The sequence below is a fragment of the Mustela putorius genome, unplaced genomic scaffold (assembly GCF_011764305.1).
Source record: "Mustela putorius furo isolate JIRA1106 unplaced genomic scaffold, ASM1176430v1.1 tig00003949_pilon_pilon_pilon, whole genome shotgun sequence".
NCBI classification, from domain to species: domain Eukaryota; kingdom Metazoa; phylum Chordata; class Mammalia; order Carnivora; family Mustelidae; genus Mustela; species Mustela putorius.
In genome coordinates this window covers 5,328,149-5,352,701 of record NW_025422093.1, presented here as the reverse complement: position 1 = coordinate 5,352,701, position 24,553 = coordinate 5,328,149, and the positions used below count along the sequence as shown (strand labels likewise).

The following is a 24,553-nucleotide window of genomic DNA, read 5'->3' as shown; positions in this document are numbered from 1 at the left end:
CTAAGATGCCAGTTTTATCCATTATTTATTTATTTTTTTTACCATCAATGTAAATGTCAATATAGTGAAGAAGGCAAATTATCTTTTTGGTGTTATTGTAAAAATCATTTTGCTTTCTCATCTTACTGAAAGGATCTCAGAGATACCCCCATTACCTCCATAGCCAGGGATCTGAGGATTACACTGAGATAATCAGTGCTATACACCAACCTGCTAAACATACTTTCATATCAGCTGAAATCATTGAGCAAGAGAAACTTAGTCTTCTGGTATAGTATTTTCCCGGCAATAAGAAAATGTACATTCATATTACACGGGACAACACCACATTTAAAAATTATAAATTATAACATTTTAGTAATCAATTTTGGGGAGAATTTGACTGATAAAACTGGTTGATCAAAACCACAGAAATGATGTGGGTTCAACATAACATCCAGAATAATATTCAAAACAATACATACCATGATTTCGGTTTGATGGATTACTTTCCAGGAACTGAGAAGTTCATGCATGGAGACATGTGATATGACAATTTCTCAAATCAAATAAAATTAAAAATTCAAAGACGTGTTGGAAGTCCTAGCCACAACAATCAGACAGGAAAAAGGAATAAAAGGCACCCAGATTGGTAAGGAAGAAGTCAAACTTTTGCTATTTGCAGATGACATGATACTATATATACAAAACCCTAAAGATTTCATCAAAAAACTACTAGAACTGATAAATGAATTCAGTAAGGTCACATGGTACAAAATCAATATAGAGAAATCCATTACATTTCCATACATTAATAATGAAGCAGCAGAAAGAGAAATTCAAAAACCTTCCCATTTATAATTGCACCCAAAACAATAAAATGCCTAGAAATGAATTTAATCAAGGAAATGAAAGAGCTGTACTCTGAAAACTATAAAACATTGATGAAAGAAATTGAAGACGACACAAAGGGAAAAATATTCTACGCTTATGGATTGGAAGAAAAAAAATATTGTTAAAATGTCCACACCACCCAAAACATTCTAAAGATTTTTTAAAAAGATTGTTATTTATTTATTTTAGAAAGAGAATACATGTGCGCAAGTTGGTGGGGGGGGGGGAGCAGAGAGACAGAAAGAGGCAGAGAATCTAGCAGACTCCATGTGCACATGAAGCCTGATGCAGGCCTTGATCCCATGACCCTGATATTATGACATGAGCCAAAACCAAAAGTCAGACACTTAACTGACTCAGCTACCCAGGTGCCTTGTAATCTGTAGATTTAATGCAATCTCTATCACAATCCCAACAACATTTTCATAGAACTAGAGTAATACTAAAATTTGTGTAGAATCACAGAAGACCCCACACAGCTAAAGAAAATTGAAATAGAAAAACAAAGCTAAAGGTATCACAATTCCTGATTTCAAGTTATACTACAAAGCTGTAGTAACCATAACAGTATGGTACTGGCACAAAAATAGATACATAGGTCAAAGGACCAGAATAAAAAGCACAGAAATAAACCCCAGATTATATGGTCATTTGATCTTTGACAAAGCAGGAAAAAATACCCAATGGGAAAAAGTCTCTTCAACAAATGGTGTTGGGAAAACTGGACAGCTGCATGCAAAGAACCACTTTCTTACACCATATACAAAAATAAACTCAAAATGGATTAAGGATCTAAATGTAACACCTACAACAGAGCACATCAATAATTTCTCTAATGTCAGCCAGACATACATTTTTCTAGATCTGTTTCCTGAGGTAAGGGAAACAAAAGCAAAAATAAACTATTAGGATTTTATCAAAATAAAAAGCTTCTGCACAGAGAAGGAAAAAATCAGCAAAATGGAGAAGATATTTGCAAATGACATATCAGATAAAGGTTAGTACCCAAGATATATAAAGAACTTCTGTAACTCACTACCCAAAAAACAAACAAAACAAAACAAAACAAAATAATTCAGTTTAAAAATAGCCAGAAGACATGAACAGCTATTTATTCAAAGTAGACATCCAGATGGCCAACAGGCATAGGAAAAGATGCTCAACATCACTCATCAGCAGGGAAATGCAAATCAAAACCACAATGAGCTATAACCTCACACCTGTCAGAATGGCTAAAATAAAAAACACAAGAAACAAGTGTTGATGACGATATAGAGAAAATGAAACCTTATGTGCTGTTTGAAGGAGTGCAGAGTATGGAGTTTCCTCAAAAAATTAAAAATAAGGGGCGCCTGGGTGGCTCAGTGGGTTAGGCCGCTGCCTTCGGCTCAGGTCATGATCTCGGGGTCCTGGGATAGAGTCCCACATCGGGCTCTCTGCTCAGCAGGGGGCCTGCTTCCCTTCCTCTCTCTCTGCCTGGCTCTCTGCCTACTTGTGATCTCTGTCTGTCAAATATATAAGTAAAATTTAAAAAAAAAATTAAAAATAAGACTACTGAACGGCCCAGCAATTACACTACTGCATATTTACCCAGAGAATACAAAAACACTAATTCAAAAGGATTTTATTGCAGCATTATTTCCAATAGCTAAATTATGGAAGCAGCCCAAGTGTCCACTGATAGATGAATGGATAAAGAAGATGTGGCATATATAAAATGGAATATTACTCAGCCATCAAAAAGAATGAACTCTTGCCATTTGCAACCACATGGATAGATCTAGACAGTATAATGCTAAGCAAAATAAGTTAGAGAAAGACAAATATATGATATGATTTCCCTCATATGTGGAATTTAAGAAACAAAAGGAATGAAAAAGGGAAAAAAAGAGACAAACAGACTTTTAACTATAGAGAACAAACAGATAGTTACCAAAGGGAAGCTGGGGGGATGATTAAATAGGTAAAGGGGATTAAGGGTACACTTATCTTGATGAGCATTGAATAATATACAGAACTGTTGAATCAATATATTATATATCTGAAACAAATAAAACACTGTACATTAACTATACTGGAATTAAAATAGAAATAAAAAACAACTGTATAAGTAATAAAAACACATTATAAAAATATAATTATAACAAACATTAAAAAAAATTCAAGGAACTCTTTGATGCTAAAGCAACCAAGAACAGGTTTGTGAGTTGAAATAATAACAATAAAAATGAAACAAATTAAATTTTCAAATGAAACAGTTACCATATATAGTACTAAATAAGATCACTAATTTGAATTATTAAGATTCAGAGATCCAGGACTCAGGACAGTGGTTTAGTTTACTAGCTGTGTAACTGTAAGCAAATGTCTGTGAAATTCTTTGGACTGTTTTCAGTTCTGTTGTATTATATGAATAAATGTATTTAAAGTGTTGGACACTATGTAGCACATAGGAGATATCCAAAAATGTTATTTCTGTGAAAGTTTCAAGAGATAGGCATTATAGGGGCACCTGTGTGGCTCAGTCAGTTAAGTGTCTGGCTTCAGCTCAGGTCATGATCCCAGGATCCTGGGATTGAGCCCCTTGTCAGGTTCCCTACTTGGCAGGGTGCCTGCTTCTCCCTCTCCTCCCAGTTTCTGCTCTCTCATTATCTCTCTTTTTCTCTCAAATAAGTAAATTAAAAAAAAATTTTTAATGTTAAGCATTATATAGCAGAGAAATCCCATTGCTTACCTAAAAGGATGGTCTTTACTATTCATTCTAAAAAAATCACTAAAACAAGAATTACAAAAGTAACAAGAGTTACAGCTCATAAATCAAAAAGCATAATAAAATGTAATAACAATTGTTATTATAATACTCAACTAATCAAAAAAGAAGGAAGAGTGGAACAATGAACTGATAGAACAAATAGAAAACAAATAGCAAGATGACAGACTTAAACTTTATCATATGGGTGTAACCACATTAAACATAAATTACCTATAACAACCCAATTAAAAAGCAGAGATTGGGGCACCTGGGTGGTTCAGTGTGTTACGCCTCTGCTTTCAGCTCAGGTCATGATCCCAGGGTCCTGGGATCGAGCCCCACATCAGGCTCTCTGCTCAGCAGGGAGCCTGCTTCCCTCTCTCTCTCTGCCTGCCTCTCTGCCTACTTGTGATCTCTGTCTGTCAAATAAATAAAATCTTAAAAAAAAAAAAAAAGCAGAGATTGTCAGACTGGATTAAAAAGTAAGACCTTAACTATATAATGTCTACAAAAAGCACATTTTAAGTATAAAGAACAAATGGTGTTAAATGTACAAGAATGTAAAAGACTAAAAAGAGATGTGTTATGCTAACATTAATTACAAAAAAAGTCAGAGTGGCTATGTTAATATCAAATGAAGTACATTTCAGAGCAAAAATAGTGACAGGGAGAAAGAAGTTCATTTCACAAAGCTAAAGGGATCAGTTGATCAGAAGGATATGAAAATACTAAACTTTTATGAATCTATTAACAGAATTTCAAAATATATGAGCAAAATGGACAAAAATATGAAGAGGAATAAATAAATCCACAACTACAGTTAGGGATTTCAAGATCTATCTCTCCCTAATTGACTAAAAAGGTAAATAAAAGGTAGAAGACTGGTATATAAAACACTTGAACAACACAATCAACCACTGGATTTAACTGACATGTATAGAACATTCCATTCAATGACAGAAGAATAGATGTTCTTTTCAAATGTACACATGTGAAACACTAATCAAGAACTACAACATTCTGGGCCACAAAGCAAATCTCAATACATTTAAAAGTATTCAAATTACACAATGTATGTTTCTTGACACAGTGTTATTAATTAGAAACGAATTCCAAAAGGTTATAGAAAATCTCCAAATGTTTAGGAAACTAAATCACACTTTTCTAAATCACTTATGATCAATCAAGACATAAAATAGGAGATTTAAAAGTATTTTGAACTGAATGAAATGAAAATGCATGTCAAAATTTGTAAGATGCTGTTAAAGCTAGGTCTGGAGGGAAATTCATGCAGTAACTGCCTATAAAGAAAATAAAAGCAGTCTAAAATTAGTGAACTCAGTTCCCACCCTAAGAAACCAGAAAATCAAGGGCAAATGAAACTCTAAGTAAGCAGCAGGGAAATAATAGAGAATTAAGTGGAAATCAATTGTCTTCAAAATAAAAATCAATAAGATAAAAGTTGGTTTTTCATGATCAATAAAATTAACAAAGCTCTGGCCAGGCTGATCAGGAAAAAATAAGAGAAGAAACCAATAATCAATATCAGAAATGAGAGAAGTGACATCAATAGAGTCTGCAGTTGTAAAAAGGTAATTAAAGAATATTACAAACAACATTATGTTAATAAATTATAACAACATAGATTGCATGCATTAAATTTTTAGAAGCTCTCTCAAGAAGAAATAGATAACCTGAGTAGCCTTGAATCTATTAAAAGAATTAAATTTTTCAAAGAAACTTTCAAAGGAAAGAAATCCAGGCCCAAATGGTTTTATTAGTGAATTTTATAAAACATGTAAGGAAGAAATAATGCAATTTCCTCCAGAAAGAGAAGACAATGTAATACTTCCTAACTCATTGTTTGAGGTCTCAAATTAATCTATAGATTAAATAGAATCTCAATCAAAATGCCGACAGGGATTTTGCAGAAACTAGCAAGCTGATTCTAAAATTCATTTGGAACTGCAAAGGATCTCAAAAGGTCAAAACAACTTGGAAAAAGAATAAAGCTGTAGGACTAACAATGATTTCAAGACTTATTACAAAGCTGGAGTGTGGCATCAGTGTAAAGACTGAATAGATCAATGGAACAAAATAGCATCCAAATCAAAATGAATTACAAATGCATGGGCTGATTCTCTACAAATGTGCAAAGGCAATTCAGTGGAAAGTTTCAATAAATGGTGCTTGAAAAACAGGATATGCATATAGAAATAATGAACTTTGACTGATATGTCACACCATATACAAAACAAACTATAATGGATCAGAGACCAAATGTGAAACCTAAAAACTATTAAGCATTTAGAAGAAAATGTAGGAGAAAACCTCAATGTTCTTGGGTTAGGCAGACTTTGTACTTATGACACCAAAAATCTGATTCATAAAATTTTTTAGAAACCTGATAAATCAACAGCATCAACATTAAAATCACTGTTCAGAGAATGAAGAAACAAAACACAGTCTGGGAGATGACACTTGCCAACCAAAAAGGTGGGAAAGGGCTGTATCCAGAGTATATGAAGAACTTTCAAAACCTAATAAGAAGAAAACAAACAATTCAGTTTTTTAAAGGAGCAAAACACTTGAACAGATACATCACCAAAGAAGAAACATTGATGGTAAATGAACACATGAAAAGATACTCAACATATTTAACATTAGGAAGATGGAAATTGAAACCTCAGTAAGATACTACTACTTACTCATTGCAACGATTAAAATTGAAAAGATCAGCTGCTACGATATGCATACACTGGAATTGAACAATTAGGTAAATCGATGTGGAGGTGGGAACCAGGTTTCTCCCTATTTGAGTGGGAGGTTACAAATAATCAAGGGGAAGTGACTAGACTGATCTCTGAGGTAATTGTTCTGAGCTCGATATGCAAGTTTAAACTCATGTTGAGCTTGCTATAAATATATGGTTACAGATAGAAATATCTATAGATATGGATACATTCATGTGTTCCCATTTCCTTGTCCTGTCAGCAGAGAGATCTAGAAGCAAGAATACTCAGTAACAATGAGTAAAAGAAACCCAAGTTCTTTGAAGAAACAGCTGATTCTAGGACTAGAGCAGGAAATACACAGATAGTCTGGAGAATTCTGTGGTACCAGAAAGTAAGAAAGCACTCATACAAAAACACAGTGGGGTATGTCATAGAAACACAGGGGCCAAGGAAAAGAACTCACATGGCTGAGGTAGAGTTTGTCAAGTCTTACCACTGTGAAGTTACTCTCTCTCTTCCTCTCCATACTCTTCTCTCCAGAAGAAAGTCACTCTGTGTAGCCTCAACTTAAGGAGTGAAGGGTTATGCTCCATCTCCTGGAGAAGGGAGTATCTGCATAAATTGTGTGTGTGTGTGTGTGTGTGTGTGTGTGTGTGTACACATATATGTATACACGTAAATATATTTTATATATAAATTGTATGTATACATATACATATATACATATATATATTTCTGTATAAATATATACACATATATATTATATCACATAAATGAAGATATATTGGAATTCTCTTGCTATTTATTCAATCATTTGTTCATAATGGTATAGATTCATGAATAGTTATTTTATACTTTGCATTATAATCTAATACTACTTGATTTTGTTGTTCATGTGGTTCCAGCTTTGCTGTTGGGACACTTTTTCTGGTGCCACAAGGTGTTCCAGACTCATCTTGTGCTGTCCTTATCTAGCAATAGTGTTAGCCATTTCTACAAGGAACTTTGGTTTCTTTTAGTGTAAAGGGTATTTAGAACCAAGATCTGGGCACCAAGTATACTCACTGATACTGGTATGTTATGATATCCAGGCCTTCGCAGAGGATAGAACAATGATATAGATATACATTTGTAAGAAAAGGGAGTTAATCATAATGCTTCCAATTTCAATCCAGTGATGAAGGGTATATTCTACTCTTCCCCTTCTCACACTTGTAACCCAACAGTAGAAACCTGACTCCAATTATCTTCAGTATATGTATCATTTGCTCAAGCCTAGAATACATAGAAGATAGTTTCAAAATCGCTGGCCTGACACTGCAATGAAATACATGAATGTAGCTCTTAAAGATAATGAGTTTCCTGTGTGGAACAGAGGCAGTAGAGGGAGGGAGTTGAGTTCAAATTTATCATGTCCAAAATGTTGACTTTGGACCAGTCTTGCCACCTATTCAAGCCTCAATTTCCTCACGTATAAAATGGGAATAATGATGCTGCCTACCTCCCTGCATTGTTGTGAGGAGTAAATGGGCCGGAGCTATAACAATATTCAGTACATGGAAGCTAAATGTTTTAGACACATTCTGGGAACCCTCTTTAATATACTGTGTAGAGGGAAAGCAAGGAACAAAATAGGGGGAATCTTAAGGGCTTACTTGTACCTACACATTATTTTCTAGACCAACTACCAAGGGAACTGTTAGCAGAGGGATAAAACTGAGACTTGCTACCTTGTTCCAGGCATTGTTGTAGGCAGTGGGGATACAGTGGTCAACAGAAACCAATAAAAATCCTTGTTGTCACAGAACTTAACATTCTAGTATGGAAATGCCTTGTGTATCTATTGCTGTTTAATAAATTGTCCCCAAACATGGTATCTTCAAATACAACTTTTTATTTCCTGAGTCAGGAATGCTGAGTGAGGAATTCAGGGCCCAGCCTGGCAGATCTGTTTCATATAGTGACGGCCATGTCATTCACTTGACTCCATTCTTCTCATGGCTATGATAGGCCAGGAAGGTCGAAAAGACTTCATTTACATGTCTGGAGCCTTGGTACTTACCCCTGTGTGACCTCACATCATTTGGCTAGCTTGCGCTTCCTTTGGGCTTGCTGGTCTGAGGGTAGTTGATCTTCTTACTTGTCCATTGGCTTCCAAGAGGAAGCACTCCAGACATCAAAGGGAGAAGCACAGACCCGGGTGAGGGGAAGCAGACTCCATTTCTTGATGGGGGAGTGGCGATGTCACTTCAGAAAAGAGCATGTGGGATGGCAGCTAATGTTGTCATCTTTGGAAACAATCTACCTCTGAGAGCAATAACAAAGATCAATCAGCGAAAATGAATTGTAGAAGTGAACTAAAGCAGGGAAGGGCGTCATAGGAGTTGCGATCAGGATTCATTGAGAAAGTTAGGCTTACATTAAGACTTGAAGGAAATAGAGAAAATTGGGGCAAGAACATTCCAGGCAGAGGAAACAAGAACAAAGGTCCGAGGAGGATATGCTTTGCATATTCAAGACAGCAAAAAAGCTGATTTGTCTGGAGCAGAAGGAGTGAGGGGTCCCAACAGTGGGAGGTGATAAAATCAGAGAGGAAAGATCATGTAGAGTCTTGTAGGTCATTGTAAGAAGTTTGGCTTTTACTCTGAATTAAATGGAGAGCCTTGGTGGTTTCTGAGTAGGGAAGAAATACACATTGTATGTGAAACTGTCTTTTCACGGGATCCCTCTGTCTACTGGACTGAGCACACCACAGGAAGCTAAATAGAAGTAGGCAGACCAGTCAAAAGACGATTGTAATAATTCAGACAAGAGATGATGGTGGCTTGAATGAGGATGGAAACAATGGAGAGGTGATAAGTGGTTGGATCCCTGGACGACAAGATTTACGGATGAATTGGACCTAGAGTAGGGAGGAACCAGGGAAGTCAAGGATGATCTCAAGGTTCGTGACCCTTGCAGTTAGGGGCATGGAGTTGGTATTCTCCAGATGAACTGAGAAGATTGGGACCGGGTGAGAAGAGTAGAAAGTCATGTTAAATTTGGAATGATTATTGAACCTCCAAGTGTAGTTATTTAATAAGAAGTGGAAGATGTAATTGATACATGTGCACACTTTTAGATACATAGGAAATTTTGGGAAACATACATTAAAAACAGTTAATAGTGGTTACTTCTGCGTAATGAGAATCTTCAAAAATGGCACTGGGATATAAAAGGACAGACTAATATATGTTTCTGCTGTTTTTAAATTTAATACCCTTCTGTATCATGTATTACACAGATGTATGTAGGTGTTACTGTGTCCTGTATTACTCTGATAACTAGAAAATTACATATAATTTGTGTGGTAGGTGAAATGAATCAAGTCCTCACAAATAAATCTTTATCAGAAAAGCCCACATTGGGCCAGAGTCATGACAATGTCCTTTCAAGCTCTGACACTGATTTTTATGACTGGGAATTAACTGCTAATTCTTACCTTCACTTCCTCCTCAGAGCTCTGTGAAATTTGGAGTGTGTAAACAGCCTCTCTCATTCACTTGCCTCATCTTGAAAACAGCACCAAGAGCTCTCAGCATTTACCTACCTCACAGGAAATTTGAGGTTGGATGAGATAAGGTGTTCAAATACTTTGAGTTACCACAAAGACAGGTGCTCGTGTAGGCAGGTTATCATGAGTCCTGGAATAGTAAGACATCATAAAAAGAAGCTGTTTCTGTCTTTTGATCACGCAGGCATTTTGATACTCTTGAACTATTACTCTTCATTTTGTCTGCCGTAGAATGAGTGTTTCTCCCCAAACAGTATTCATTTTAGCATTTTTGTTCATGCCTTCTGTCAAACAAGATTTCCACAGCCTTTGATTTTTATCAAGATTTACTTGACTTTATTCTTCAAAGCATTTAATTCAAAGTTCACTCTATCAGTGGGTGGATTAGTTGAGTAACTGAAACATCAGTGTTGAATGCCATAAGAGTTTGTTAAATTATTTCTCTTCACAGGAGATGTACTTACCAAAGTCATGTACTAATGAACAATGAAGTGATTGTCTAAATAGTAGACATCATTAGAAGAAGTTACTGGTACACGGTGAATGGAAAATAATAAACAGTGACAGCTCTGACAAATGTTCATTCAGTGCCTCTTAAGTATTCTTCTAAGGCCATTATCATGTGTCAGGTACTGTATTAGGTGCTATGAATACAAGAAGAAAACACATGTCTTTTCCCTCATGAAGCTTATATTCTGTCAGAGAAATGCCACACTGTGTTTTAAGTTTGGTATCGCCGTTTTAATGAAGTATTTGAGATTTTAGGCAAAGAGGAATTCGGAGGGTGCCGGCTGTATCCGTTTCTGCAAATTATGTAGTTGATGACTATTATTTTGAAAAAAAGCACCCTTAGTCCCACAAAGGCAAGGAGAAACCCAGAAAATCACCACCAAGCAGAATCACAAAGTACCGTCAGTGGAAAAAGTTGCAAGTCTCAGGAAAGATGAGCTCTCTTTATATGAAAGACCTTTCTTAGAACTAGAAATTACAAGAAATCCAGGCTGAATGTTCTAAAAACAACGTAAGATTTAAAAAAACAAAAACAAAAACAAAACAAAACAAAACAAAACAAAATTAAAAAACAAAATAAAACCAAAAAAACACCCAAACAAAACTTATGTCAAACACAGGCCAGAGATTCACAGATATTATGGTCTCCTTGGACTGGCTCCTGCCTCTGGAAGGTGGTTGAAGTAGATAGCCTTTGAGATTCCTTCGCAGCCTGAAGGAACCTAAATAAGTACAATTGTGGAGTGATATTTTCTCTAGAGAAAGATTTCTCAACAACCAAATACACCCAAGATGCTAAGATTCTATTTATATTTTATAATTATTTAACAGTGATTTCAAACCAGAGATGGAGCTAGAGAAAACAGACGTTGCTAATTACTGAAGAGAGTTAAATAAAAGTGTAGATTTTACCAGATATTCTTTTGCCTAAAGTTCATTAGAAATCCTACTATTCGTGGGCCACATGTCTGTCAGATTTAATTGGTAAACCACTCACTGGCCAACGGTCAGTCCAGGGTCCCCTGCCACCACCAGCATCCCCAGTACTCCAGAAATCTTGCTAACATTGCTCCCCTTGCTTTTGCCAACCTGTTCTAATTAATTTTCCACCCACATTTCTGATTTCAGTGCCAACTTCAGATGACTCTTGCTTCATCTCATAATTGAGCTTGCCATTCCTCACTTCTATAATTATTCTTAAAAAAGACCTCCATAGTAAAAATAAAAACTCACATTTTTGATTGGCAGCTTCTCCAAGTTGACTGGCACTTAGGTGCTCATCCGAAGCTAAGGAGCGTTTGATTGCAACAGTTCCTCTGGCTCTGATTCAAAAAGTGCTCCTGGCAAAGCCATTGTCTTGCTTTCAAATGTTGGTGGGACAGCAATGAGTGGGTCCGCCGGACATCAGAATTCACGTTAACACTGTTGCGTACGACTGCTGGCTCCCCACCTTGCAGCCACCCCACGGTGGGTTGTCTCCCATGCAGTGTATCAGCTGTTTCTTGTGCTTTGAACAACTTCGGACGTTGGGACGATAAGAATAGTCTTAGCAGCTAACATTTATCGGACACGGACTACTTCCCAGGAACTTTGCAAATAGCTTTATGTGTGGTTGCTCACTGAAACCTTGCAAAGACCTGAAGAAGGTCCTGTCATTACCCTTTTACAGGGTAATGATAAGCCTGTGGCTTAGTGGACTTACGCTGACTGGCCCAAGGCTGGTGGGGGAAGGCGGCACCCCTCCCTCAGCCCTCCACTGGGTGCCTTCAGCACTGCCGTTGGCCTGTCTGGAGACTGTGTGGTGGAGCTCCCTGCGGGAGGGAGGTGGGCCGTCACACCTTCCCTTTCTCTTTTCCGTGCCTGCCTCCCCTTCTAGGGTTGCTCATTCTTGCTTCTTCTCGACATGTGTGTGTGTATCTTATCCTTGTTTTGTCTCACCTCGGGAAATCATCTATAATTCAGCTGAAGCTTCTACCTCACGCATATAGATATTGTGAAGTTCCAAAAATTGTTTTCCTCTCTGATTCTCAGTAAAGTTTTGCTTTAGAACAATGAGAATAATGAGGTAAGCGAGCGATTTACTAGAAACAGGATTGATGAACATTCTCTTGATCTGAGGGGGACAGACGTGGGGACTTTGTGGCCACAGAGGAACAGAGCAGTGATCCTGTTGGTATCCTTCTGTCTCTTTACTGGAATGCGAGTCGGCACAACAAGGAATGTGTCTATCAGCCCACGAGGAAAGGACATGTGTCGTTTAATGAGATATGTTCTCTCCTTAATTTCTGGTTCCAGGAATCCATTCAGGGCTTGTTTAAACCCTTGGGAGAACACGGAAGATTTGGGCGCCCCCTTCCCTCCACCTTATAGAATTAAAAAACAGGAGTACAATACAACCCATTAAGTTTAAATCTTATGTGTCTGCTGGAATTAATACAGTTTCTTTTTTTCTTATTGAAGACTCTGGCCTTGCGTGCACTTGCATGTGTGTGTGTGTGTGTGTGTGTGTGTGTGCTGTTGGATTGAGATTGTTTTGTAAACTGAGTAATCCAGTACTGAGCATTCCAAATGTAAGTTTCCAGAAGGCCCCCACAAATTGCGGGAAAAGAGGAGTTAGGCTAAAGCTCATTGGTTTATAAATTGAATGTCTAGCAGCACCTCACTAAGACTCAGGGAATGCATTAGACTAATGGTTTCCAAATTGCTGTGGGAAACCCCAAGGTCCTAGGTAGGACCTAGGTAGGAAGCAGCGTGGGGAGGCCACGTGCTCCTACTCCCTTCCCACTCCACTGTAGTTGCACTGTGACCTCTTTTATTATTAAAAGGTCCACATAAGATTTTGCTTGGAAATGGGATCCTGCTGCTGAAACAAAAGCAGAGTATTGTATACGTATTGTTTTAATGCTGGTTACTGATCAGAAAAGTACTTTTTTTTTTTTTCCGGCACTGGAACTAAACCTCATGTATCAGTCCAACTAATCTATAATCCCCAAGAAACAGAGACTAGCCTTCATCTTCATCTTCCCCTGCCCAGCAGCTGGCAGAGCCCTACATATGATGGGGACTAGCAAAGTGTTGGCTGAAAGCATGTCGTGTTTTCCCAATTACATTAATAATACGAATTATCCACTACTTCTAATGAAGTTCACTGCAGAAAATAAAACAACAGTATTTTCGCTGGTGTTGATCAGGCTTGTGGTACATTTAGTCCAACACTTTCAGGGCTCTCCACTCTAAGCATTTTATTTTAGTAATTGATTTGGGTTGAGATCAATCTAAAATGGAATCATATCTCTGCATTTTTATTGAGTTTCATTTCTTTGCAGCACGAAATAGCAAAGGTGTGGAAGTATCCTGGGCACACTATTCTAATTTCCTGAAGAAACTTTGAATGACTCATTTGGGGATGATGTCAGTGTTGCTCTCAGAGCTGACTATTTAAAATGCACTTTTGATATCACAAATTAGAAGGGAAAAAAAAAAGTACAGCTGAATCTCCCCCAGAGGAGAGCAGGAATCATGAACTCCATTCAAAGGGCTTGGTGTGGACGCATGACGTTTGCCCTGGGCCGGTGACTGTTTCCACTCTGCAATCTGTTCATGGCTCTGGGTCACTCTTCACAACCCTCAGGCTCCCCTTTCCTCTTGCCTACTGAAAAGAGAATTTGATAAACTCAGTCATGCTCAGATGTTGCAGGTGGAAGCAATTTAATGTGTCATCTTATCCTAGCAAAGAGTCTAGTAAGGTAAGAAGAATCTAGTCGATGTGGTCACATTAGTGGCCTGGATACATGGAGAAGTTATTTCTCTCCTTAATTTTTTTTTTTTTTTTAATCAAGCCGGGGGAGACTTGATCCCCCCAGCACTTTTGTATTGATAAAGCCTGACTCAAAACTAGCCCCTGCCATCCATGGACTTCCCAAGTAGTCGGTGACATATACAGGCTTTTGTTTTTCCTCTGCGTGCTCCCCCAATACCAACCATCGCCACTCAGGCCCTCGCTGGTCTAACAGAGAGTGGGTCACGGGTGATCAGGATACGCTAGGCCCACACGGCAGAGTTCTTCAGAAACTAAATGGAAGGTAAACACTTCAGCCTGACCTTCAAGGCAGTTCATCTGTCTTCACTCTCTCATCTACTTTATTTCTCTAACCCCCAGCTATGTGCAATTACACCATTTTAGGCACTCGGCATACCCTATATTTTCAAGTTTTTAAAGGCCATCTATTGCTTTGGAAACAAATACCCCTCCCCCCAAAGTTACTGGTTAAAACAATAAGCATTTATTATCTTACTGTAAGTTTTTGTGGGTCAAGAATTTCGGAAGCACTTAACTGGATGGTTCTGGCTTGGAATTTCTCAGGCTGCTCATGCCTGGGATCTGCTCCCGAGGTGGCTCACTCAGAAGGTGGTGCTTGTTGCTGGGAAGAGGGTGCAGTTCGTCTTCAGTGGGGTCTCTTCTAGGACTGTTTTGAGGGTAGCTGCTGGCTTCCCTCAAAGTAAAAGATCTGAGAGAAAGCTTGGAGGTAAGTGTCCTTCTAATGAGCGAACGACATGAGCTGCCGCACAGCATCTCCTCCACCAGTCTGTTAGCTAGGAGTGAATCACTAAGTCTGCATTCAAGGGGAGGGGAATGAGGTTCCACCTTTGAAGAGAAGTGTCAGAGAATTTGTAGATGTATTTTAAACCACCATAATGCTCCTGCCCTACCGTTTGCTCTGTTCTTTCTGCTCAGAATGCCCTTTCCTATATAGGCATGGCCCCAAACGACATGACTTCATAGTTAACAGCATCCCTGGTCTTTTCCCAACAGATCTGAGCAGCACGCTAAACCCCGAGGCATGGCGATCCAAATGGTCTCCAGATACTGCCAAATATTCCATAGTGAACACAAATCACCCCTGGCTTAGAACCACAGTTCTAGATATTAAAAGTTCTGTGAGAAGAGTTTGGAAGCTAGTCCGGCAAAACTTACACTTAATCTTTTTTTGCTATTTCACATTTATTAAAGTCTGGGAGTACATTGAGGAAGTTGAGCACTCACTTTGGATCATGAATGATGATGTTCAAATAGTGTCTCACTCACCATGAGACTTTAGGCAAGTTACTTAATTGTTCCGTGCCTTCAATCGCTCATTCATAAAATGGTGATTGTTATGATACTACCCTGAGGGGATAAAACGAGAGAGAGATCAACTTGGAGTTACTCTAGCTGAATTAGGAGAGGGAGAACCAGAGGCTCACTCTCTTGGCATTACTCTTTCTGTTTGCTACCTCAAAAGCTATCAATTCAGGAGCCTAGGACTCTCTAGATTAGTTCGAGACAAATACCAACAGCCATTCCAGTGGTTTTACTAATAGGAAAGTCGAACAGATGAGTAAATAGCTTGCCCAGGCAACACGGCTATTTAATGGTAAAACGACGACTAGAATCCAATTCCCCCAACTCTTAAACTGAATACTCTTTCTATAAACTCTGCCTACTGTATTGCTGACGTAGACCATTCCTACTTCAGTTTGCCTTATTTTCTTGAACTGGCATTCAAGGTCCTGCACATGGTCCAATATAGCCTACCTTTCCCCTACTGTCAATTATACTTTAGCCAGGCCAATCTTCACCATGTTCTATGGGTTCCTACCCCCAAAATAGGCTCAATGCCTAACTTAATCCATTCTTTTCCACAACTGTCATGACCACATTCCCCCTTAAACTCCTCCAGGAACCTTCTGGATAAACTGGCTTCTATTTTGTTTATTTCTCCTTGATTTGAAAAATCTTCCTATTACAACTTGTTCTCACATTGTGCCAAGATACTCATAGTATATAATTTTGCGTTGCTTAACTCACTTGAGTAGTAAAAATATACAAGGCATTTTGTACTTGTTGAAAATTGTTTTGCAAAAGTTCTCATACCTCTTAAAATTAGATATTTGTGATATACTGAATACTCTTTTATATCACCTCTTGTTTATGTATTATCTTTTCAATTAATTTCTCAGGTACACTGGTGGTAGATAGGGATTTCTTTAAATGTCTGTGTACAGATACATTACTTTAAGATATGCAGAATGCAAATTCAAGCAGTAATTCACCTTGCTATTCTCTAATATGGTTGATCCTACAAATACGTGAACTTTTCAAGAATAAGTATTCTTTATAATTTTCCAAACTGCAATGGTGCCTAACATAGGATTCATACACAATAAGTATTTGGATACAATTTTAGATATTACTTAAAGTCTGATATTTTCACATTAAAAAAAAAAAAAGTGGAGCTGGGTTAAATTTTTTTTTAAATTTTGTTTATTTGAGAGAAAGAGAGAGAGAGAGATCACAAGCAGGCAGAGAGGAAGGCAGAGAGAGAGGGGGAAGCAGGCTTCCTGTTGAGCAGAGAGCCTCATACGGGGCTTGATTCCAGGACCCTGAGACCATGATCTGAGCCGAAGGCAGAGACTTAACCCACTGAGCCACCCAGGCACCCCTAAAATTCTTTTAAGAATATATATATATGCATGTGTGTATGTTAGCTAGATCTTCTCATGCCTTTCTTTATACATTTGTTACAATGTTATATATCACACTATAGAAATAAGGTAAAAATTTAAATACCAGGCCCTGGGCTTTATGTTTGTTTCCTGCTTTATCTTATTAAATAATCATGGCTATCCTATGAGGTAAATACTATTTTTACCTTAAAGATAGAAAAACCTTAAGACCCCAAACTTAGATGATGTTTAAAAAAAAAAAAAAAAGTCCCACATCACACAACCGGTCATGCAGAGTTAGAAGTTAATCCAGGTCTAATTCCAGAATCCACAGTCCTAACTACCAAAGCAATGTGACCCCAGGCAAGTCTTCTATGTTTACTTCGTGGGCTACTGAGTTAATTCATATGCTTAGCACAATGCCCTACACATACTTACCCAAGCCTCTTCCTCCACCAGCATTTCACTGTGACAGGATTGAAAAGCTAGTAAGACATGCTCCCTGTCCTGAAAAACCTAATTTGTGATAGGCAGAATTCTAAAATGGCACCCCAAGATGTCCTGCCCTTTGAATATATCATGCCCCTGATTACATTATATGCAAGAGATTTTTTTCCTGATGTAATTAAGGTTACTAATCAGTGGATCTTGAATTAACGATGGGCCATATCTACTCACATAACTCCTTAAAAAGTAGTTTTCCCCAGATGGTGGTGGATGGAAAAGTCAGATAAATCTGTGAACTCCCCCATGAGGAGGATTTAATCCACCAGATTAATGAGTTGTTGCTGTCTTTCAAGAGGGAGCCATGTGTAAAAACCAGAGTACGACCTGTAGCTGCTGAGAGTGATCCCTGGTCCATCTACAAGCACCAGGAACTGAATTCTGCCAACAACAGAATAACAGATAAATCTAGAAGTGGATTTTCCCCAGAGGCTCCGGATTAGAGAGCCAAGGCTGGCAGACACCTTTATGTTGGTCTTGTGGGATCCAAAGCAGAGAACCCACTGGAATCCATGCAGAATGCCAATCGAAATTAATGTGAGATAATGAATGGATGTTGTTTAAATTTGGTAAGTTTATGGTAATATATTATGCAGGAGACAAATTCACAAAACTAATAGGTAAGGGAACACAAAACTGTGAACAAGGGCTTGGGCTATAGAGATATAAATAAAGTACAAAGAAAGGAGTGTAATTACCCTGGTGGAGAGGTTGAAGAGGGCATGAAATCTTGAGGAATTTAAAGGTGCTACCATTTTGAAGAATGAACAAAATTTGCTGGCTGTGGGCTGAGGGAGGTAGGGAAGAGAGGGAGGAGAGATATTCTAGACTAAAAGGATAGCATGAGAAAATAATGAGCAAGCAGAAACTTGTTGAGGCAAGGTCCAAACGCTGAGAGTAGCAAGAGGAATGCGCCCAGCAGGGCGTGGCAGGTTGGAAGGGGGCTGTGATGCTTTCCGTCAGCTGTGGAGAGGTTTGGACTTCTGTTCTGCCAACATTGGCAGCACTTACTAGAGTCTTTTAAGATTAATTGAAAATCTGAAGACTTGATGGAGTATATGTTATATAATTTTATATTTTATGTATATTAACACGTTTTAATAGTTGAGGTAAGTGGATAGATAAGTCTTCTTAACACGTTTTGTCCTCTTTAATATAAAATGAAAATTGCCACAACTAAAGATGTTTACTAAGATGGCTAAATTCAACAAAAATGTATCTACTCACAAAGACAGAAAGAAAATGTTTTTTTGAGTAGACAAACAAAAATATAGCACTCAGAAAAGTACCCATTGTCATCAAAACCATCTATTTAAAAAAACATTTTTCTGAGTATAGTTGACGCACAATGTTAATTAGTTTCAGGTGTACAGTGATTCGACACGTCTTTAGGTTATGCTGTGCTCACCACAAGGGTAGCCACCATCTGTCCTCATACAACACCATGACAATACCATTGACTGTAATCCCTGTGCTGTGCCTTTTATTCCCGTGCCTTATTTATTCCATAACTGGAAGCCTGTATCTCCCACCTCTTCCCCCATTTTGTCCATCCCCTCCCCACTGGGAACCATCAGTTTGTCTTCTGTATTTATAGGTCTGATTCTGCTTGTGGTTTGAAACATTCTATTTCAATATCTTGGAACATGTTTATGACATGACATAATTATGTATACACAAGATCTTTTCAATCTCTTTCTCCTTCAGTAATATATAAAGAGATTACCGTATCTCTGAAAGCAAACTGCTGTGACATAAAACACAATTTTCAGTAAGATTTGGAATGATTTTGCCTAGTTTTCTAATTATCAAACATGTCAGGAATGGTATTTTTCCTATATTCAGATAAACAAAAATATTTATGTAATAAATCTCAGAGAAAGGGAAGCTTTTTTTTAAAAAAAAAAAAGTTAAATATTTCTGGTCATGTTTCAGATTCAGAAGTAAAACGTTAAAATAATATAATTGAGCCAGGATTGTTCATTTCTCTCCCCCTCCCCTGAAGAGCTCCATGGGAATAAATTAAGCACTGAGGGAGGTACATTAGAATAAGGAGTCTCCTTGTGACTAACAGCAACTGAGTATCCTAGGTTCCTAATTTATTATCAGAATGACTTAAGCTCTGAGCAAATTCTTCATCAATAACATAAGACTAACGTTATACAGTGAATTTTTAAAAGAGTATACTGTAAGAAAGGTTATATGTAAACATTCTAATGATTATTAGTTATAGCAAGGTTATCAAATATTAGTCTTATAATAACTAACACCAGCTTTGGGTATGTCTTTCTGATTGAGCTGATTTCACAGCAGTTTACGTCTATCAGTCTAGCACCGAAGGGGGTACCTAAAGAAAAAGGCAGCAAATGTCTTTATGAACCAATTCCTTTAATGTATAGAAATTTTAATCACATGACATTGGCTTCCTTACCAATCTTTGGTACTTTAAAAAAAATACATACCCATAATAGGATACTTTTTTTTTTTTTAGAGAGAGTACCAGCAGAGTCAGGGGGAGGGGCAAAGGGAGAGGGAGAAACCCAAGCAGACACCCTGCCCAGCATGGATCCTGACACAGGGCTCTACCTCAGGACCTTTGCAATCATGACCTGAGCCAAAATCAGGAGTTGTATACTTTACCACCTGAGCCACCCAGGCGTCCCATGAATATGTTTTAATCTAGATGATGCTTGACCTACATTTAATTAAAAAATAAAAATCAGAAACAATGTCAATCATACAAGCATGTTAAAAAAAAATAACACCCCCTAGTATATCTTTAAATGAAGTCTTGTCTTTTAAAAATTCAAAGGTAATGACACCTTTTTAGTGCTAACTAAAGGTCCAAAATAAACCATTTTTTCATAGAACTGTTATTAGTGAAGCAGTTCCATTACACATGTAAACATTTGAAAATAGTGATGCCTTTGAAATGTAAGGGCACTTAAAGTCAACTCTGTCTGCTTTGTAGTTTAAGACTAACAGAACACTGTATAAATGGTCATCAGTTAAAGTTTAATTACTATTCAATAATTCACTCTTTAAGAAGACAAGGACTTTGATAAATTCTGACCACAGGGAGAGAGATTTCCCTGCCAAAGCACTGCTCTTTCTGTTCCTGGTACAGCGTTCTGACTCAGTTGTTCCTCATTCATGGTAACACAGGTGATTACATTCAAATGGCATTTAACATAAATTGCGCCAAACTGCCCTATAATTTCATTTTGGACTGAATTAATTAACTTCTCAGTAGGTGACTAAGGTGCTGAACACAAGCCTAAGGAAATACTTGACTGCTTAACCTACCTTATATGAATCCTCTCTAATGCAAGGCAGCTTCCATTTTCAATAAACAGGACCAGAAAAATTTACTTAGTAAGATCTTAAAGGGTAAAGATAAGGCACTTAGAATAAATGAAATCAGTTTTCCAAATACATGCACATCCATTTAAAGAAGTCAGGGGGCACTGCAGACAGTTAAAGGAGGATTTAACCAAACTCACCAACCGGAGTTGGCACGCCTGATATTCTGAAAGACTCTTTACCTTAGGAGGTGTGTGTTTATAATAACAAAATGCCTTCTTTGTCCTTGGCAAGATGTTTAAATAAAAAGCTCACCACTTTGTAGCAAGTAAAAATGCTATCTTAATGCTGTTGTAAGTAATTTATGTCCCAGATCTTGAAATGTAAATGTAATTTTCTAAGACATTATCTTCAGATCATCAGAATTATCATAATATCATAAAATAACTATTCTTTCTGTTTCTCTAATTATAATATTCTTATCAAGCTCTGACAGCTAACTCTTTGTTTTCAAGTTTATAGTCTTCATATATCAGGAAACAAATTAAAAGGACAAACAGGAATGTGAGAAGGCAGCTCATAAAAAGCTGAAATGTCTTTTATTACATGACATATTTTTATCTGTCATAAACTTCCGGTTTAGGAAATGAGAAAACAAATACTTCTTTGACGAACTCCTTGAAAAAGTGTTTAAGTAAGTATTTTTAGATTTTTTTTTAACTGTGGAAGGAAGGAAGGAAGGGAGTAAGAAGGAAAAAAGGAAGGGAGGGAGCCCCGACTTTGTATTAAACCTTTCGGGGGAAGTGAACTAACATTTAATGAACAGCACGTTAAAGGAAGTGAAGCTGAAGCCTTCAGCCTGCTCCCAAAGGCTCTGTAGCATGCAGGGAGGTGGGCCCCCAGAAATAGCCTGAATAACCGTGGTCCTTGGTCAGGCTTCACATAAATATTTCTAGGAGGAAGGGCCTCAGCTTTGTTCCAGTGTCCCACTGAGGGCACAACTGCTAGGTAGTTTCTCTATGAATAAATTCTATTTCCAGTACACCTTAAATCCTTCTTGATATAATATGCATGAGGAAATGACAAGAATATAATTTGGAAGTTTTAACACTGGTTGTTAGAAGGAAGGCTTCGACTAAAAAAAAAAAAAATGCTTAGATGCCAGTTTCAGAAACAATTTTGCCTGCAGCATCTTCTAGCTCAATAATTTAGTGGCAATGACAGTCACAAATGCTGTCAAAAACAGCAGTTGAGGTTTAAAAAATAAACAAAAATTCAAACAATAATAGCCTGTAGATTTTAATATTGTCATTTACTGAACTGGCAACCACAACAGAATTTATGAGAATCTTCTTGTTAGAAAAAAACAAATTAATCGTACCTTTGCAGGTTTTCATGCATGTGATTGTCTCTACAGTCCTCTAAAGGCAGGCACGTGGGGCTTCCTTCTCATCAAATACTATGTCTATCATGGTGTCGACGGTCACAAGAGACCTTTTGTATCATTACTCCCCCGAGTTGCAATTCTTACGAGGAGTCCCCGGCAAACACAAAAGTAACCTGGCAGTTACATCATTCTATAAAAATGAAGAAAGACTGCTATCTAAAAATAATGAAAGGCTCCATTTAAATTAATGTTACTTTTTTGTCAAGTGTTCATTTTACTTTGTAATAATGTAGTTCTGATCCAAATAGAGTTCTCATGAGCTTTAAAAAGATCTCTAGAGATTATACACAGGGCAGTAATTTAATTCTTATATTTTTATTTCTTGCAATGACATTTAGGGTTCAGTGTGATTTCAGATTTTTTGAGCCGTTGCTGACACCTTATGGAAACTGTTTTATTTGGAAATTCTGATTTGATTTTTAAAACTGTTCAGCTCTTGTTTACAAGAAGCATTATTATTTTAAAAAAGGATTTTTTTGTTCCTTTAAGGTATTCATCCTCTCGCTATTTATTTCTTCACTTGATTTCATAATCCTGTTTGGGTCACAATGATTAGTTGCTATGGAAATTACCTCCTATGGAAATGATTCCGATGTCATTGTTGTAAGAATATGACTTTTAATGAATAATATCAATAGCAGACATCAACCCTTACTAGAAAAAGGAAATTTAATTAAAATGTTTTAAAAGGATTAATTCTGAAAATTATTTTCATGGCCAACTTTTCTGATATTTTTGAATCAGCCATCTGCTTTTTAAATAAGTATTAAATGAATTTTAAGGTGTTAATCAGCTACTCACTTCCCCAAATTCCAATGTCATAATGGAAATTAGCACCATGCACAGAAAAGTGGAAATAGAGAACATTTCATTTACCTTTTCTCTAAACTAATAAATGTTATGCTTCACTTATGAGAGTTAATGTCAACAGGATTTCAGGGCTCATCAAGGAAACAACTTTGAATAACACATTATGAATTCCCTTTAAAGATGAAGAATTTAATATTCCAAAATTTATCCCAGGAATTTGAAAGGTCAGTGAGTTAACTAGTGAGTTAAACAATAGATGAGAGTCAGTGAACCATTAGATGAGAATTCCAGAATGCTAAGAAGAAATTTTCTTGGGTGGATTCTATAATTTGTGGTTTGAATAAAACTTTTTGAAACATTCCATTAGTATTAAAACTCTCACAATGAGAATATGGCTCATATTTAACACATTTTAAATTACTAGACAGTCTCTCCCCAAAGAAATTTTAATGCCTTCTTCTGCCTAGTGCTTGCTCACTGCTGGCACTAATTTAGGAATAAATTAACCCTTCAAACAATTAGGATATTGTCTGAAACTGCCTCTTGCACTCTACCAGGGAAATCACTTATATTCCAAAGATCAGAAATAAAAGAAAAATCCAATTCTTCATTATAAAGCATTTTTCAGACCCCATAGCTTATTAATTATTGATGTAAGTCACTATCATATTTACCAACATAATTACATATTACTATATCTCTAGTGCTTCTGAATCAAGTCTAACAGTATAGATTTTGTTAAATGCTTTATACATAGTTTTCTATACTTGTGCCTGCAACCATGATCTAGGGTCCAAAATGTCTTTGATAGATTTCTGCCTTGGAGCTGGCACTGGCTTGGCTTCAAAATTGGTTTTAGTGTCTATGTGTTCACTATCATCATTTACATTATTTTTCCTGGCAGGAAGGAGTTTTCGAGGAGCAGCCATCGGTTTCTGTAAGTGATGCATTAGGGTTGATAATTTGGTATCCAAAGGCGAGATCCAAGATACACTTGTTTTTTCCCAGTTGTCCTTATCCAATTGATCTGGGTTACTCTGTGTTTTTAAGCTGAATGGAGCTTTATTAGAAGGAGGAAGGGGAGCACGTCTTTTTTTCCCTTTCCCATCATGTAGCTGGTTACTTGCAGGAGATAATACCTTTTTCTGGATAACCACTTGATGATTACCATCAAAGAGGCTGGCCCAAAGAGGTGGTGAGGAGTCTTCATGCTGACCAATAAGAAACTGTCCATTTGTCTCTTCAAGTTTTTTTTGTATTGTATCAGTTAAACTTTCAAGTTTTACAGGTGAATCAATGCCTGTAATAATTTTGAGAAAAAGTACATGGGGGAAAAATTCAAAAGCTGTGTACACTTTGAGTTATTGTTTTCTAAATCAGTATCTATAATAATCATCAAAAACACAATGGATCAGCAACTGGTTTAAGTTTAAAAATAACTCTATCAACAGAACCAAAAAAAAAGATCATTCACCATGCACTGCATATGCACACACAAGAGCGTGCGTGCGCGCACACACACACATAAATACATTCCTAAATAAATGAGTATAAACCAGTTTTCAAAGGAGTGTAGACAC

The 24,553-nt window shown here is 37.2% G+C and overlaps 1 protein-coding gene and 1 long non-coding RNA gene across 7 annotated transcripts in view; both read right to left on the bottom strand.

Moving 5' to 3' along the window:
• Positions 1–4,049: 4,049 nt before the first annotated feature.
• On the bottom strand, positions 4,050–16,734 carry LOC123389118. Its single transcript, XR_006603648.1, has 2 exons — positions 8,423–16,734; positions 4,050–6,165 (listed from the first exon to the last, which is right to left on the bottom strand). It is a non-coding gene; the product is annotated as an uncharacterized LOC123389118 (long non-coding RNA).
• Positions 16,735–22,458: 5,724 nt separating this feature from the next.
• RTKN2 (rhotekin 2) overlaps positions 22,459–24,553 on the bottom strand; it is a 72,973-nt gene continuing 70,878 nt past the window's right edge. For all 6 annotated transcript variants that reach the window (XM_013063055.2, XM_013063053.2, XM_004765683.3 and 3 more), the window contains one exon: positions 22,459–24,273. In XM_013063055.2, the coding sequence (XP_012918509.1) occupies positions 23,735–24,273 (539 nt within the window). In that variant the 3' untranslated portion in view covers positions 22,459–23,734. The remainder of the gene's footprint in view (positions 24,274–24,553) is intronic.